The sequence below is a fragment of the Pagrus major genome, chromosome 19, assembly GCF_040436345.1.
Source record: "Pagrus major chromosome 19, Pma_NU_1.0".
Taxonomy (NCBI): Eukaryota; Metazoa; Chordata; class Actinopteri; order Spariformes; family Sparidae; genus Pagrus; species Pagrus major.
In genome coordinates this window covers 5979462-5998134 of record NC_133233.1, presented here as the reverse complement: position 1 = coordinate 5998134, position 18673 = coordinate 5979462, and the positions used below count along the sequence as shown (strand labels likewise).

General features: G+C 40.4%; 1 protein-coding gene across 3 annotated transcripts in view; it reads left to right on the top strand.

The window, feature by feature from the left end:
* Positions 1–18138, top strand: part of slc12a7b (solute carrier family 12 member 7b) — a 62025-nt gene extending 43887 nt beyond the window's left edge. The window contains exons 9-26 of one of the 3 annotated variants that reach the window (XM_073488450.1): positions 470–637; positions 796–894; positions 1221–1278; positions 2347–2521; positions 2677–2795; positions 2904–3002; positions 3499–3618; positions 3931–4035; positions 5197–5365; positions 6291–6486; positions 6696–6865; positions 7133–7264; positions 7770–7877; positions 8270–8386; positions 11350–11525; positions 12358–12372; positions 14659–14792; positions 15223–18138. In XM_073488450.1, coding sequence (XP_073344551.1) covers positions 470–637; positions 796–894; positions 1221–1278; positions 2347–2521; positions 2677–2795; positions 2904–3002; positions 3499–3618; positions 3931–4035; positions 5197–5365; positions 6291–6486; positions 6696–6865; positions 7133–7264; positions 7770–7877; positions 8270–8386; positions 11350–11525; positions 12358–12372; positions 14659–14792; positions 15223–15314 — 2252 coding nt within the window. In that variant the 3' untranslated portion in view covers positions 15315–18138. The remainder of the gene's footprint in view (positions 1–469; positions 638–795; positions 895–1220; positions 1279–2346; positions 2522–2676; positions 2796–2903; positions 3003–3498; positions 3619–3930; positions 4036–5196; positions 5366–6290; positions 6487–6695; positions 6866–7132; positions 7265–7769; positions 7878–8269; positions 8387–11349; positions 11526–12357; positions 12373–14658; positions 14793–15222) is intronic. The other 2 variants (XM_073488448.1, XM_073488449.1) reach the window with 2 other exon arrangements.
* Positions 18139–18673: the final 535 nt, after the last annotated feature.

Here is an 18673-nt window from a genome sequence, read left to right as displayed (position 1 = left end):
CCTGTATACTCCTGTTTGTCCAGTATATTGAGCAGCAGTAAGCAATTATGCTGCCCCCTATGGTTTTAGAGCTACCTTTGAATTCATTTATATGTTTAAGGCAAAAATGGCGCAAAAATATTGTTGACTGCAAACAACCAGTGTTTGCAAATGAACGAGTCTGCTTTTTTTCTGTCACCAATGGCTTGAATACTGTCTCATGTCTCATCAGTCAAGTTTCCTTTATTGACTCAGGTCCATGAAACTGAATGGACCTCTTGAAAGCATGTTTCAGTCTCTGGCTGTTTTATTTCTGTGGTTCTGTCTCCCAGTGCATTTCTCTAGTTTCTGTCTTTATGTTTAGTCTATGTACAGAAGACACATTTTCTTTGGGGTCAATTACATGCTGCTTGACATCCTGATTTGTAAAGAGCTTTGCCTGTGTTGTTTAAGTTTAATTCTAATTTCTGTGTTTCCTTGTGTCCTGTAGAAAACATGTGGTCAGTGTACGGCCCTCTGGCTATGATGGTGGAAAACCAGAAGTTGCCGTCTTTTGGAGGAAGTGACCCTTCCCAGGACATCTACATGCCTTACGTAGTCAACGATATCACCACCTTCTTCACTCTGCTGGTCGGCATCTACTTCCCATCTGTCACTGGTGAGATTTTGATAAGAGCCACACACCACACACAGTATAATGTGGGAATAATTGTTGTTCGTGTGGAGTAGCTTTTGACTTCCATTATGGTTCAAATTGCAGAGCACAGAGTTTTGAAGATTTCACATTTGATTTTCTGTTTCTACCGCCCCTTGCAGGTATCATGGCTGGTTCAAACAGGTCAGGTGACCTGCGTGATGCCCAGAAGTCCATCCCCATTGGGACCATACTGGCTATCGCTACCACCTCCATCATCTGTATCCTTCAACCTTTTTGTGACACTGATACCAGAAAATGTAGTCACACAGCTTCAACTGTAGAATTAAAAATGTTATATTCTATTTTCCAAATTTTCTAGCTCAGGCAGCTCTGCCCTCAAGTGCCTATTAAGATATATACATATAATTTTGCTGGATATTGCTGCAAAGTTATTTATCTCTCAGTATTAGCAGCTGCCAGGTTTATAGGATGTTGGCAAGAGTACTTTGTTAGACCCACTCGTTAGATGGTGGGTAGTGTGTCTAAAGCTTTACAGTAACATGATCTTTGGATTCGATTTACTTTCCTGAACATTGCTTCCCAGACGTCACCTGTGTTGTGCTCTTTGGTGCCAGCATTGAGGGAGTTCTGCTTCGAGACAAGTAAGAGTTTAAAGTAAAAATTCGTCCAAAACTGAAAATTCAGTCAGTATCTACCCACCCCCATGCCGGTGGAAAGTCGGAAATGGAAGTTTTGTAAGCATTATTGACCACCTTGTCTTTTAACTTTGGAACATTTTTCTAAAAAAGTTTAAAAGGAAAACTGTAAACATTTTGAATCATTTAGGTTTCTTCTGATCGTCTCTTTTTAAGTTTCATGTCTTGCGGGCACATAGTTAAAATTATTGAGTTACTGAGTGCCCTCATCACAGATCTTTTTCAGACTTAATCACTTGCACATATTTTACATTCATGTGATGTGAATGGACCACTGTGCCGTCTCAAACACTTCTTTATCTTTTTTCTGGGTCACGAGAACCATTGAAGATCCTTGTTAATAATTTAACACTGATATCATTAGGAGCTTATAATTGTGTGTAAGGTCATTGCACGGGCATCTTTTATGTCAACTCTGTACTGAAGTATACTAACAACTTTGGTATTTTACAACACATCAGATGTACATTTTAACCCAGTGTGTGCTTTCTATTAAAACATGTAGACCCATCGTATATTTTAATTCACAAATTGTCTCCTATTAATCCAAGGTGAAAAGACATTTTGTCTCAGTGAATACAAAGAAACTTGTGTTTCACATATTTAGCTTTCAGGGGACGGGGCTGGAGTTATTTTCTATTTTAGTTAGTGTCAACAAATCCCATGAATAGACTAAAAGCTACAGTTCTTTAGTCCATGTCTCAACACTTTAGTATCTCTCCAGCCTGTCAAAGGTTGTAAACCCCAAGCTTGTTCGCTCTTGATAGATAGATAGATAATTAGATAGATAGATAGATAGATAGATAGATAGATAGATAGATAGATAGATAGATAGATAGATAGATAGATAGATCATAAATATATTCTCTGTATACTCAATATTTGGGATTTGAGGACATAAGGAAAACAAAGAAAATCACCAGACGTATCCTTTAAATTGTTTGACATTATGTTAAAGTATAATATCATATGGCTGAATAAGTAATTATGGTCCAATATGTTTTTGCGTTGCAGATTTGGTGACTCAGTGAAAGGGAACCTTGTTATAGGCACACTATCCTGGCCCTCCCCCTGGGTCATTGTGATTGGCTCATTCTTCTCCTGCTGTGGTGCGGGGCTACAGAGTTTGACTGGCGCCCCTCGGCTGTTGCAGGCCATCGCACGAGATGGCATCGTACCTTTCTTACAGGTTAGGCACACGCAGTCAACACCAGTACAGTCAAAGCAGTTTTCATCCTCATGTTTCCGTCTTGAATTTACTTCATACCTGACTGTGTGTGTGTGTGTGTGTGTGTGTGTGTGTGTGTGTGTGTGTGTGTGTGTGTGTGTGTGTGTGTGTGTTAGGTGTTTGGTCATGGGAAAGCTAATGGAGAACCTACCTGGGCTCTGTTGCTGACTGCTGGGATCTGTGAAATTGGCATCCTCATCGCCTCCCTGGACGCTGTGGCTCCGATTCTCTCCATGTCAGTATCTGTTTTCTTAGTCTTATTTTGCTTTACTTTCTTTTCATAAAGTGGAGATTTAGATAATAAGTGTGTGTTAGATATTGACTTATTGTCTTCCTCCCACAGGTTTTTCCTCATGTGCTACCTGTTTGTCAACCTGGCCTGTGCAGTTCAGACCCTACTGCGAACGCCTAACTGGAGGCCGCGCTTCAAATACTACCACTGGTGGGTGATGAATGATTCAGTCGTACAAGTACATTGTCCCTCTGCAACACTTTCTCTATATTAACTCTGTCACAGTTACTGTATGAAAAAGGATAGTGAGTGTATCTGAAGGTCTCAAATAACTGAAGTCTTAACAGTTTCTCAGGCCTATTTAACCAGTCAGGGACATACTGTTGAGATGACTGAGGCTTTCCTTATGAACATGCCAGGAATCATACACACACACAGACCACAACCACACCTGTTCAGTTTGATGATGGCCTTTACTGAGATTACTTCCACTACAAAGGTTGAGGACAATACAGAACAGCACTATTGTTAGCATCATTTCATCATTTTACTTGAGGTGTAAGCCTCTCTGCTGTCCTTTCTGAGCTGGTTACATTCCATTAAGACATTTCCATGAATGTGCAGAAAACCTGAAAGGGTTGTTCTGTAAATGGATGGCCATGTCATCTATAGACTAGAGTGGTAACGTGTGTGTTCTCTCCTACAGGGCTCTGTCCTTCCTGGGAATGAGCTTGTGTCTTGCACTCATGTTCATCTCCTCCTGGTATTATGCTATTGTGGCCATGGCCATCGCTGGCTGCATCTACAAATACATTGAATACAGAGGGTAAGAATGAATTTGTAATGTTTGTAATGTTATATATATCTTGAGTTATACCAAAACCAGCTTTTACTGTCAGGCCTGATCTTAAAAAAAAGGCTGCTAGTAGTTTTACTGATAAATGTTGCCACAGAAATTGTTCTTACAGCCACAAAGAAACTGGACTAAATCAGCAGAACACACAATAAATCCTTTAAACCACACCAGACAGGTGTGAAAACAATGAGAGCTGTTGAGATCCATCCACTGGCATTAGTTTTTATCAGTATGTGTGTGTGCTCATTTTTTTGTGCTTCGTCAATCAATTGCTGGCTTTAGGGCGGAGAAGGAGTGGGGAGACGGCATCCGTGGCCTGTCCCTCAACGCTGCACGCTACGCCCTCATTCGCCTTGAGGAGGCTCCACCACACACTAAGAACTGGAGGTACAGTATATTTTATGTGTGTGTACTTTATATGGATGTAGTTACAGTTGACACAGTGCCATCTGTCACTGCTGTAGTGGACTGAAGAGCGACAGGAATAGACACAGAGGGTGCGTTGAATTAATCTCTTGGTCCTCTATCTAATCTGACAGAAAAGGTTGACGAGTCCTCATACTGTACTGAGGCCCACACTGGCTGACCTTGCAGAATGCCTGTACAAAAACCAAACACGTTTCATTTACTTTCTTGGCATGTGATGTTTCCAGTTATACAGATGGTTCTCATTCAGGGTAACTGCTTTGTTATGCCAGTGTTGGACTTTATAGTTATAACCCACAAGTTATACCATAATCTACAAATATGTCACTTTCCATAAACATGTTTATTTTTATTTGTGTTGTCTAAAGTCATATCCACAAAAATAAGGAGTGATTTGCAAATACATCTTTCTCTGTTAAACACATGTACTGTAGTGTAGGACTGTAAGGCTGCTTCTACTTCAATTAGAGTCTCCCCGCATGGCTGAGTGTGAACCAGTAATACTGTAAAACTGTTTATTTTCTTTTTCAGAGATCCTTCATTGATTTGCTTAGGAAGAGGGTTTACTCAAGACTGATTTGAGAAACCAAACTTTGTGACAAACGGAATTTTCTCTTTTGTTGTTTGTTATTGACTCACTGAAAGGTGGTGTGTTTGTTGAACTCTGTAATATTTACATTATTTGAACTGGTCTAACCTGCTGAAATCCCCCAGGGTAAAGTCAAGCTGTTGTTGTAAAATACCTCAGTCTTTTTAAAGAAGAATTTGAGAATGTGAATGACAGGGCATAAAACCAATGATCTGTTGATCTTTACAAAACCCACTGCAATAATCTAACAATGGAACAGCCGTCAGTGCAGCAAAAAAATTAAATTTGAATCAAATCATGATATTTAAATCAAAAGTGAAATCAAATCATGGATTTGGAGAATTGTGACTAAAGTAGAGTCAATTTGATTTGTACACTCAAATGAACCGTTCTGTCGCTGTGTCTTTAAACAAAAATATTTGTTGCTCTTCTTGAACTTTGATGTAAGGATCCGTCTGTCCTGCTCTTCACCACCTTGCAAATCAGTGCAGTCTGACTTTGTCCCCCCTCACCTTTTGTCCTCATGTATCCAGGCCTCAGTTGTTGGTGCTCCTGAACGTCGACTCGGATCAAGGAGTCAAACACCCTCGTCTGCTGTCCTTAACCACTCAGCTGAAGGCAGGGAAAGGCCTCACAATAGTGGGAAATGTATTAGAGGGAACCTATCTCACCAAAGAGGCAGAGGCCAAGAGGGCTGAACAGGTATGGTGAAGATGCATCCACAGACAGGCAAAATGTTAATACACGCTCTAGTGCAGTATATTGTTATTGATCTAGATGTTGACCTTAATACGACCGTGTTCTACCAAATGTGGGCACAGTTGCTGATAAGATATCAAATGTGTTATTATCCGTCCATCCATTGCTAAGCATTATAGTCAAAATCAACCAAATGATATCATTCTTTTTGGGCTGTGTTTGAATTCACCACGATCTGTTTTGTCAGTCAGGATTTACAGTAAGGAAAACACCTGAACTGTAGATAAACTCTGCCATCTACTGGACAAATAGAGCAAGTCGTTGGATTCTGTTTGGCAGCCTGATTTGACTGTCCTCTAAAGCGTTTCTAATCTGTGGATTACATTTTCAACAAAAGCAATCATGCAGAAGCGGAATTTCAGATTACACAGACTGCTGTATACATGGGCATTGTTTAGACCCACCTTTATTAAGTGTTCTGGATGGATAGTAATGAGAGTGCTGAATGTTATTTATTTATTTTTATTTTATTTTATTTATACAAATGTTTAATACAACGACATTAAGACAAGCAAGTACAAGGAATAAAATAAGACAAGAAACCAAACAGTGAAGACAGAGACACAAAAAAACAAAAAAAACAAAAACGGCCAGCACTCGTTCAATACAAAGAGAAGAAAATGTACAACTGCACATGTCAATTCATTTAACAAGATGCCCCAGAGTGTCCACTCATAAAAAAAGATAAAGAACAAATTACTGAATGTTACTTTTGAGGTAGAGGTGAAGCACAGGCCAGGATCAGTACGACCAGAACTAAACAGGGAACCTTGGCCATGGCATCTTTTTAAAAAGACATGTTTTTCATCAGTAACGTATATTTTCCTACCTCCTTCATACTTCATGTTTGTTGTCTGTATCTGTCCAGAACATCAAGTCTTCCATGTCAACGGAGAAAACAAAAGGATTCTGCCATGTTGTGGTGTCTTCAAACCTCAGAGATGGCTTCTCCCACCTCATCCAGTCTGCTGGGCTGGGAGGCATGAAGCACAACACAGTCCTAATGGCCTGGCCCGGCACCTGGAGGCAGTCCAACGACCCACAGTCATGGAAGAATTTCATAGGTACAGAAGGGGAAACAGCTCAAAATGAATTGTACATACTGTACAGTTTATTTGCACAGACAGAATGTAAAAATGTATAGGAAGTGACGATGATACATCTTACATTGTGTAATATCTGCTTATGCAGTCCTGGATGTGTCCAATGGATGTCTCACACACTGATTCATGAACCATGTTGCTCAGACACCTCTCTTCCTTTATCCATCCAGAGACGGTGAGGGAGACCACAGCGACCCATCATGCCTTGCTTGTGGCTAAGAATGTGGACAGTTTTCCCACCAACCAGGACCGCCTGGGGGAGGGCACCATCGACGTGTGGTGGGTGGTTCACGATGGAGGCATGCTGATGCTGCTGCCCTTCCTGCTGCGACAGCACAAGGTTGGTGTGGGTTCTCCCTCTGAGACATCCTTTTCTCAAATTATTTTCTTTTTCTCATATTTTTTTTCATTCTTCTCTTCATATTCATGCACTCCTGCTGTCATACTCATCAACCATCTATGAATTCCCCATCTTTGACAATGACATCACTTCGGCCCCCCCCCCGCTCAGTTTACCACACTAATCCATCCATCGACCTCTGACTGATGTTCCAACATTTTTTTATTTTATTTTCCTCCATAATAAATGTGTGTCCTCCTCCTCCAGGTGTGGAGGAAGTGTAAGATGCGTATCTTCACTGTGGCCCAGATGGATGACAACAGCATCCAAATGAAGAAAGATCTCCAGATGTTCCTTTACCACCTGCGACTGGATGCAGAAGTGGAAGTGGTGGAGATGGTGAGACTAGAACTGGATAACATCCTGTAATGATAGTGATGCATTACTACTTTGGAATTAGGCTGATGGGCCTCTCATACAGTGGCATCATATGTCGAGAATGTTTATCAAGAAGACGAAGAAATAAACAGAAAATCTGTGTTTCCTTTTCAACTACGTTCAATTGACCAATACTTCATGCAACAAAACCCTGTTTTGTAATTTCATTCATGACTGTTTTATAAATTAACATATTTTATTTACTTTTTCATCTTTTTGGCAATATTTTTGGGTCAAATCTGGAAGTATACATAGTATACATAGGATCAGTGAATACACTTTGATATTTCTATTGTATCTGGGACTTAAGTCTTTAGTATGGTTCCCAAAAAGTAAGATAAACCTGAAAAGACAGAAAATGAACAAACTGCTGTGGAGGCTCCGCAGTGTTGGCAGAGGTTTTGTGTTAAGTTTCCTGTTGCTCCATATTGTATTGATGAGTGTGTTTCTGTCCTCTCCTGTGCAGCATGATAATGACATCTCAGCCTTCACCTATGAGAAGACGCTGGTGATGGAGCAGAGGTCTCAGATGCTGAAACAGATGCAACTTTCCAGGACTGAGAGGGAGAGAGAGGTAATGTACACCTCATCTACACAAGCTTGCACTCACAGTCGCTTTGTCTCGCTAACTGCTTTCCAATTCAACACAAGAGAATGTTTTGTTTTTATAGTGTGTCTTAGATTAGACACTAATAAGATCAGGAAAATGACATCTATTGTTACAGAATGTCATTCATTTTTCTCCCTGTTAGTCACAACCCAACTAAGTAGCTTCAATATCACACAGGCCAGATTATAAAGAATTTAAAACAAGCTTTTTAGTTATTTTGCTATAAATAACAGACTTCATAGTTGACTCTAAACAGTATTTTGGTCAAATCTGGCCTACCACTGCGTTAATATGACAATTGGCCCCTTTCCTTGTTCATCTGCCGTCACCTCTCTGGGCCACACCACACCGCTCAGATTCAGAGTATCACTGACGAATCGCGTAGCTCGATCCGGAGGAAGAACCAGGGCGCTGCCCAGGGCGCCGACCTCAGCCAACAGTCCTCAATGATGGAGGACACTCAGGAGGATGAGGTAGACGATTTTGTCAACCCACTGTCCCTCATTGTTAGACTCACGGGCCCGTCTTCACAAAGCTGGATCTTTGGCTACAGTTTGACTTTTTCAATGACGTTTATCATCAGCATGGTTTAAAATAAAATAGATGTGCAAGTAATCCATCAGACATTTTGAACCTATTTTTCTCTAGTGTGGACATGTGATGCCTATACAGTAAATATGTGAAGGATGATGGAGTAGTAATGCTGCTAGAGTTTAAAATCTGAATGTGGCCATAGTTACTGAACTATATAAAGACTGGCCTTTGCAAAGAGAAGTGTACGAAGGAGGATTAGGGCCATTGTGAAACAATAATTTGAGTTCTAACCTTTATTCTCAGAATTCTGACTTTAAACCAGAAGTCGGAGAAAGTAAGTCTTTTACAGTTATGAGCATGTAGGAAATGATCAAGTTGTAGTTAATTGAAGTTTTTGTCTAAATTATGTTGTCCTCACTATACAATAATTATGCTCACATTTGCTGACGAGACTTACTGTTGTGAATGTTGGCACTTATTTCAAGCCTCCTCTGCAAAAGAGTGGGAGTTACTGTAGCTTCTATAAGATAGGCCTAAATAGTTATATCATCTGGATAATCCATAGTGCTTCATAACCTTCTCAGTGTGGGCTTATCAAAGGCATCTGGTCATGGCTGATATACCATGTTCATACTATGTGCTAGTGCTAGTTCAGGGTACTTACAAGATGAGTTACGTCAGGGATAAAGCTGCTCTGGTGCAGCTCCAGCTGGATAAAACCAGTTGGTGTACATAGAAGGCACCAGTGTGAAGTCGTAGTCAGCCCAGGACTACAAGCTAGTTATTGTATCTCTGTAAAACCTGTGCCATTAGCCCTGTTGGGAAAGGTCATCGGCAATACAACTTTATAAACAGTCAAGTTCATGATAACAGATAGCATCCATCTTGTATATCTCACAGTTTAACCACCAGTCCAGACTGGCCCAACAGCGGTGCTACTTACTTTGCATTACTGTCATTAAGAGCTGCTTTGTGAATACCAGCCAGCTGCACCCTGAAACTGCTGCCTGACTTCCCATTACAGTACCCCCATAATCCCACCTCATCCCCACCCCCCTACAAAATGTGAGTGGAAAGAGTGGACAGTATTGTCTCAGAAACCTGAAAATGATCTTTGACTTTTTGCAAATTGTCCTGATAACTGATGTCATGAGGTCTACTTGCACTACAAGGTCAGATCTAATTCAGCTCAGTTGTTCTTTGAGCTGAATGCTAATGTTGACAAAGAGTTAGTGCATCTAGAGTGTACCAGATGAAAGTTGAGACTGAGTCTGTTTAATAAACAGCCCCATTTTGTACTGTCGTTAAATGATCACTACTGCCTCACAGGGCTGCTATCAGGCTGTAGACTTCAGGAACAATTTACAAGTACTTTTCACCCAGGAGTCTTTTATTCTCACTGTTCTGACTTGACAATACTGGGCCCACTTTTTTCAGTTTAGCTTAAACAAAGTCCTGACCCCAGTCATCTCCTCACACTCACACCTGTAACCAGTGTTCAGAATATCTTACAGAAAATGAACACCCATACATACAAAAACAAATGATGATGACGGATGATAATAAAGGCATTGTGCTGTGGTTATATAACTGTTGGCTTTGTATTCTGTAGCACAGTCACAGAAACAGAAATGAAGAAAGCCATTCTCAAATGTAGGGCTGGGTGATATGGCCTTCAAATAATATTACAATATTTTTTGGCAATGTTGTGATACATAATATACTGTACATCTCAGTATTTTGAGATATCGTCAAAAGCACTTCATAAATGCTAGGACTGGCCTCGATTAAGAGTTGATGATTGATAAATAATGATCTGTGATATGGATAAAATGATTAACTGGTTAAAGGCAAGTATTAGAACAAGTAGAACAGGCTGATAATTTCAGAAAATGACATGGGGCGGCTGTAGCTCGAGGTATCCTTGGGCAAGATACTGAACCCCAAATTGCTCCTGATGAGCAGTTGGCACCTTGCATGGCAGCCTCTGCCATCAGTGTACGAATGTGTGTGTGAATGGAATGAATATAAAAGCAATATAGAAATGCAATTCCATTTACCATTTATCACTTTACTGTATTTCAGCCTTTAAAACAGGAAAAGACAACATGTCATATCAAAATGACAACAATGTCCAAAATCTAAGACCATACATAGTCTCATCTATAAAATATGGATATATTGCCCAGCCCTCATCAAATATAATTAAGCCAAATGATACTTTATTCTAATAATGCTGTGTATTGATCCTACTCTGCTATGCTATGCTGTCTTGCATTATCCCTGCATCCTATGCTTCTACACCTGCTTTATATAGGCTAAGATAACATATTTTGAACATGTGCAATAATCTCTGGAGGCCCTGTATGCAATTTGAACACTTGGTTGACACCACACCTTACCTTCCCAGCCTGGTTCATTTTCACCACCACATACATGTTGTGTTTCAACCCTTGCTTGGGGGCACCTTCAGCCTGCCTGGAGAAATATTGTCTTATGATGCCCAGTGTGTATTAGCTCCTTTATGATCCTTGTTGAACAGGTTTGTATTATTCCCATTTTTGAGCATGGTTTTGCCCAGCTTTATCAATATGTAGAAGGAAATGGTTTGGTTTCCCTTTGTCCCACTTTCTAATTATCCATGCTGGCCAATCTGTTACTTTAATTAATCATTCATCTGTTTTTGATACCTTACTTACCTTCCTCCTTCTCCAATTGTTCTTCCTGTTACCCCCCATAAATAGTTTTCTTTTGACTTTCTGGTATTATCTTGGACTTAGCATCCTGGTTGTTGTTTCCTTGTTTAAATGTCTTCTGTTCATTGTGTTTCCTCTGGTCTCTCCCCTAAAAATCTTCTGGTTGATATCCGATTTCCTCACCCCTCTCTCTCCCTTCTCTCCAGGCCCAGCTCATCCATGACAGAAACACAGCGTCTCACGCCGCCATAAATGACAAAGCAGAAAGTGGGCCTGAGCGGGTTCACATGACCTGGACAAAGGACAAGCTCTTCACAGAGCGGAATCGTAACCGCGAGTGCAACGCTAATGTGGCTGTGCGCGACCTGTTTAACATGAAACCGTAAGTATTATTATTTTTTAACAAAAAACGACCTTTACATTTGTATCTTAGGAGCTTAAAATATGAAAAAGTTTTGATCCATTCCCAAAAGTCTACTGTATATGCTACTGAAATATATTGTAAAGGTGGTGGTACATAATATATTGTTGTTGCATGTGCCTTGTGAGAGACATTTGCACCATTTTGAATTGCTTTTCCCATGTTTTAAATGTCAAAATATCCAAACTATCTGAGGATTAAATGCAGCTCATACAATAGTGACAATCCTTCAGGATGGTGCCAAAGCCTCAGTGCAGGAGGACAGCATGTGTAGTTGTAGCAGTAGCAGTGATGAGGCTGACAGGGTGAAATGGGACAACTGTCTGCATGGCGTGCGCATTCAGGCTGCATTTGGTGTGTGTGCGCATGTGTGTACACTTCCAGCCATTTCAGTCTTAGTGCATGGCCAGACCACGCTGACCATACGCACACCTTATTGCCGTTTAGACTAACACCTTCTCATCCCATACTGTCAATATGATCAGTGTGTGGACATCATCAGGTGTGTCCCAGTCTACTTCTATTGGCTTATAAAGGTTTAACTTTAAATTAGTCATCACATCATAAAGTCTCACAGGACAGGAAGAAGTGAAGGCTAATCTTCACCAAGCCTCACCATTTACATCAAACAACCCCGTGTCACCTCCTGGGGTTTACCTGGGTCACTTTAGGGTGTCACGACCCGCCATTTGGGACAGTTGGACGCACGCAGTGTGGTGGAGAGAGCTGGAGAGCTGATGTAGGAAGCATCTAAGCCTGTTTCTGTTGTTCTGTCCCATTTTCCTCCTTCTAGAGAGTGGGAGAGTCTGTAAGTCGCATTCTCTTTGCCCTAGGCTGTATGTGTGTACTGCTGCTGTGGTGACTGTAGCTTTGTTCAATGTCCTCCAGCTCATGTGCTCGTACCTCTGTGTATTTCTGTGTCCTAATGTGCATGGACGTCCTGTTCCAGCATGAAAAAGCCTTTACTGATTTAATTTGCATGTAACATTCATGACATTCTGTACACGCATGTGCAAACTTGTGCTTTCCATTGAGCTTTTGGTGATTAGCAAAGACAAAGCTGTTCATTTGGTCTTGACATTACAATAGAAATGTTTCTCTTGTTCAGTAGAATGGAAAGCAGAATTTTGTTGAATTGTCTTGTTTTTCTCCTTAATGTCATTTGGCTTCTGGCAGTTTGACGTCATGTGCTTTATTGCTTTGTGGTCTAACATTGTGAAGGTGACAATGAAGAGACAACATTTAAAGAGATGCTATTAATAAACAGGATACAGTTAGTTTGACTACAGCATGTGCAATTGGCTATGACAAACTAAACTATAATGATAATGAGATCATGTTGGAGGTCAGGGTGTGATACTGCATGTCCCCTTTGTCTTCAAATGTTGTCTCTTTATTTGGAATTCAATACGCTTCAGTCCCGTAACCATGCTTTGTTTTCTCATTTGTGTTTGAGGCTAACATACAGAATGCTTTTACTAAATGAATGTTATTAATACAATGATTATGTGTTATATAAGGTTTCTTTGTCTAGAAGTACACAGTATATTTGTGATGTTTTCATTCATAAGCAAGTCAGAAAAACAGCTTGTTTCTTCAGTTTTTCTGTTGTTTAACCTCACAAACAAGCAACTCTTGAATAAGAGAGCTTGTTCTCCGTGAGTTTCTACTTTAAAGTGAAGGGCATAAGTGAAGGATTTTCCAATGTGCAGCTCCTATTTTACTCTGGAGTGCTGCCATGTTGTCACACAGAGGACATTTTACATGTGACAGGAGGTAAAGCACAGGTGTGGATAAAAAAATGAATGATGGCTGAATTGATATAGCTGCTTCAGTTTCAGGGTTGTGATAGTGTGTGTCTGGCTCACTGTCACACTATCATGTCTTACTGGGAAACTTGAATTGAACGGAGACCCCATGTACACCTGGCATTAAAATGTGCTCTGTATCCAGAAAAGGAAAAACGAGTGTAAATGCAAGGCTAAAATGTGACCTGATCAGGACGTGATTGGATCTGCCTGATCACATGTGAAGGTAGTCTGGCTCGCATTGTGTTCAGATCTTAGCAGCCACGTGTAAACGCAATCTGTACAACGTGCTGGCAGCTGTATACAACAGATATGCAGATATTTGCTTTTAGCGAACATAAATGTTTTATATATGCTGTTCAAATTTAGAGAGTGAGTAAGTGAGAAGGCTGAAAGAGAGACGTTTCTGATTACTGATCACACGTCTAATCTGTGCTATGTAAGCACCTAAAGATGTGTTATTATTATTCAACAAAACTGTAAAAATAAAGCAATATGGGTGGAAAACTTGGAAATGATGGCAGTAAGAAATAACTAATAATCTGTGCAACTGATCTGCCTTTAATAATGCATACAATTTATCTAGGCAGTACAGTTCTCTATAACAGAACAGACCGGTAGCAAGAGAGGAATAACTTAATGTATTATGTTTGCCGAATTTACAAGAGGGGATAAATAATTAGGAATTTGTTGAGACAGCATCTCACAAAGTTTATTGAGTTTCCCCTAACGCAACAACCTACAAAACTCTGTGATTTTTTTGAGGGAGTCTGGGGCTGTGGTGACCTCAAATTACTCACAGGCAGGCTTTGCTCCTGAGGGCAGAGATCCGATCTAAATGAGGATAATAAGAAGGGATAAAAATACCAGGTGTGAATGCCAAGGAAAGATTGAATCGTTTATTATCTGGATAACTTATCTGGATACAGATCGCATTTTAATACAAGGTGTAAATGGGGTGAGAGAGACATTAATGTTATTAGTAACACCTGTGTTTTTTCTGCTGTGATGAGTAAAAATGTCTGTTGTGAAAAAGGACTATTGTAGTCATGGAGATTCTTGGATTACTGGTATCAAATCCTCTACAGACTCCCATCATAAAGAAAGTCTTTATCGCAGGGCGATACATTTGATGAAGTACTGAACAAGTCTTAGAAACAACTTCATTTCATGACTGTTCCGATTTTGATATTATTGGAGATTTAGGGTTTAGTGTAGTTTAGTCTGGTCATTAATGTTTTCCTTCAGTGCTGTTGTTTCTCATTCTGACCTTCCTGTCAAACTAGGAACCAGTCAAATGTTCGTCGGATGCACACAGCTGTCAAGCTGAATGAGGTGGTGGTCAACAAGTCGCAGGGAGCTCACCTGGTTCTGCTCAACATGCCCGGACCACCGAGGAACAGAGGAGGGGATGAAAACTGTATCCTTGTTGTGATGAGCCAACAGAGAAAAATAAGTTTCCAGCAGCATCAAGCAGCTGTTTTCAGTTAAAAATGTTCCTAAAAGCTCCTACCTGCTCAGCAGCAAGCAGCAGTGAGACACAGCTCAGATTAGCTGGTGAACATAGTGGATATGATATGTCCCTGAGAAGTTGGTGGAGACAAAACCAGAGCTCTAACAGAATCAGTACTGGACTTGTAGTCAACAGGTGACACAAACAAGACTCCAGTTAAGTGATTAAGTAGCTCCTTAACTACTGGATTTTCACTGCCCCTAAATGGCCTAACTGTAGTGAAAAGCTCATTGTGATGGACAGCCGCAGTAGAAATGAGGGTGGAGTGGACAGACATGATGTGTTACTGCACTCTGTTTAAGTCTCTGTATGTTTTCTACCTTGACTGCTGTCTCAGACATGGAGTTCCTGGAGGTTCTCCTGGAGGGTCTGAACCGGGTCCTCCTGGTGCGAGGCGGTGGCCGTGAAGTCATTACTATCTACTCTTAAAGAAAAAACTCTCATGCCCCACCCTGCACACATGGGCTGTTGCCATGGATACCAGTCACCGGGCATTTTCGGGGGAAGAAGCCTAATTTGGTTTTATGAAGGGGCGGGGGTTGTTGGAAGGCGGGACCACTTGTGATTGAAGGCCCTCAGGATGAAGGAAACAGTTATGGTTGAATCAGTTGACTGGCTGAGAGTACGAGCACAGTGTGTGTCCACGCTGGGCCACTGTACCCCTACACATGGAAGATAGAGCATAGAGACACTTTATATTGTTCATTTAACTCTGGAAACATTGTTCTGTTCTGTTACATTTTCATATTCTTTCCCTCTTGTGTTGATGTTGTCAAGTTACTGACACTCACTGTGTACAGATAAGCAAAGGAGTGAATGTGTGCTGTTGATATGAACCTCATAGTCTTTCATGTTGTGTGGTGTGCTCGACTCTTGGAGGTTTGCTGGACCTGAGAAAAACATGGACAGAGAGGAAGTTACAGAATGGCTTTGTGTAGGAAGGTCATTCATAATAACACATGCTGAATATTTAATAATCAGATACAGTTTGGTGATCTGTATGGTCTGCATCACCATATGTGCGTAATGTTTTCATTTCAAATAGATTTGAAGAAACTGCTTTCAGTCTCAACTACAGATTAGGAGCTGCTGAAACACCCTGTTAGGTTGCACAGTAGAGCCTGTCTATAGCTGAAAGCTCCACCTTAGAGCAGCATCTGTAGTCGTAGTGTTCTGAGCTTTTTGACCTGAACAGGCACCAAACGTTGGATCACCTTCATTTAGGTGGTGATGTTGAGTACTGATACTTGCAGGTCAACAATTTCCACCCTCACAGAACACTATTGTTTTAATAGGGAAATATAGCCATAGCTCATGTTCTAGCTCCCTTTGTAATCTTTATAAAAGACATATGAAATGCACATGTATACATATTTATGGTGTCTGAAGTAGTGCTCAGTTAGGAATAACTAGATTTTTTTTAAATTCAAGGGCTGTTTGACAGCGTGCAGTAGGTTAATCAGATATTAGACTGGCTAATTGGTCCGCACATTAAATCTTTAATTTGCCTTCAGAATTGTTGGCATTTATCAAAGTATCCTTTTTAAAATGTGAAAGCACAAATTGACACATGAATTAGTTTAATTCTTCCCATATGGACGTAGTTACAGCACTGTTGACTTTGCACTACCGATCTTTCAGCACTTAATTCATCACATACTCGCCGACAGTGACACTTTGCTCTGGTCAATCCACCACTACATCCTTCTGACTTAAGTGGAGTGACATACTGACACATGAGCTCATGAAAAAGGATGCAGGAAGTAACTCCACGCTACGTAATACTCACTCATGTTTCATTGTTTTTTTTAATAATATTTTACCAAACATAAACTCGTTAGGCTTTGCGCCCCAGACTGAATAGACGACTTGTTCTGAGCATGTGTAGGAGAAAAAGTGCCAAAATGAAAGAAACTGTGGAAGTATTATTATGGCCATATAGTAGCTACTGCTTTGACGGTCTTTAATCTTTAGAAACCCATAAAATGAAGTTTATTTTACAACAGAGCCAGAATTCTTCTTAAATTCTGCATATGAATAAACAAGCAAATGCAACTAATAGTGCATTTTCCTGGGCATTTCACACCATCTTACACCTCATCGACTTTTGTGTCGGAGGAAAGAAGCAGACAGATTGAACCTTCCCTCATGTGTACCTCCACAGTTTCTTTTTGAAATTAGCTGTGCAGTATTTTGTAAAGCAGTGAGTCGTGTTTTCCTGTAGTTCTTCGCAGGGGAACGTCGATCTCTGACTGTCAGTCATGCAACATCCGTGTTTTGTTGTGTTGTTCAGTTGTTAATGTATGCCTGTGTTACTATATAGTTATGGTCTCTGTGGTGTTTGTTGCATTATCATTGACCTTCTGTTACTTTAAGTGTTAATTTTTCTTTGTGTGATTTTTATGGAAGGAGGCAGAGAGAGGCGGTATATGTGTGAAGACGGCAGCACTTGTTTTGTGTTTTGTCCCGAACCCACCAGAAACACAACATGTACAACACACTGAAAACCCCTCAGGATACCTCTCAGAAGTGTTAAGAAACTGAATGAAGCAACCAGGGGAACAAATGAATTGTTTAAATATCTCTGTCACTACATGAAGTTCATATTTCAGTTTCCTTATTCAGTTTTATATTTTAGGCACCAAAGATAAAACAGTTATGTTTGTGTAAACCTAAAATTGTCTAGTTCTAAGAAGTTTGAAACATTGAACATTGTAAAGATAAATTATTAAAGAAGTTTCCTTGTTTATAATTTGGTTACTGAGCTGAATAGCGCTAGCTGTGCAGGAATAAAACATAACATACATGAAACCTTAACGAGAAGATGCTAAATATAAAGAAAAAGAGGAAAATAGGATCGTCAGCAGTGTGTGGGTTTCACAGCTCTAATGTTTGAGGTGACTGGAGAATGATATCTACCTCAAGGTGTCACTGAGGCTCGGCTGAAGGAGTAAAAACATGTTTAATCGCATCTCTCTTTCAAGAACTGATGTTACATGTGGATTCATGAAAGGAAAAAAGCCTCTGCTAAGTGAGAGGACCAGCAGAATTGTGTGTATGAGTGTGTGTGTTCCTTATGCATACTGTTGTGAGATGAAGCTGTTTGTGTTGCTGCTGTTGTCTGGCTCAGCCAGCAGGCCTCACAGGCTGGAACAGGAAGTCGCTTGTGGGCGCACATATAGAGGAGGGTAGCCCTGTAAATTGTATTTGTGCCTCTCTGAGTAATTATTAAAAGTGCTGAAATAAACTTCAACTTGTCTGTGTCCTGATTCTTTTTACACATCAGTCTCACTGGTTTAGCGAAAGCCTCATGATCTGAGAAGCATTTTGGTTTCATCATGATTTAGCCTACAGAAAGAACGGGTTTATTATTTGTGTTTGAAATCACGCTAGTGTGTCCGGGCCCAGTGATCAGCAGGGTATAATGTTGGTGGTTAAGTTTCTGCAAACCACTGATACATTCACATTTGTACGTGTTATATGTACTGTATTGACATTTCAACAATACATTTCTTATCACGTTCACATCACATGTTAATGACTGTCACTATCAGGAAAAGGGGATGGAGGCGGAGTTACAGGTGAGAAGTCTGCCAAACCAGTGACTGCATGATCTTTTCCTAAGCTTAACCATGTTGATTTTGTGCTTAAAGCTAACCAAATCATAAGCACAGCGTTTCAGCATATCGTGCTCTGCAGAAACGTACTCTACAAACATTATTCTGGTGACTGAGTTGTTCTTCTTGCTTTAAGCTAAATGTCAGCATGTTCATAATAGCAGGTATAGT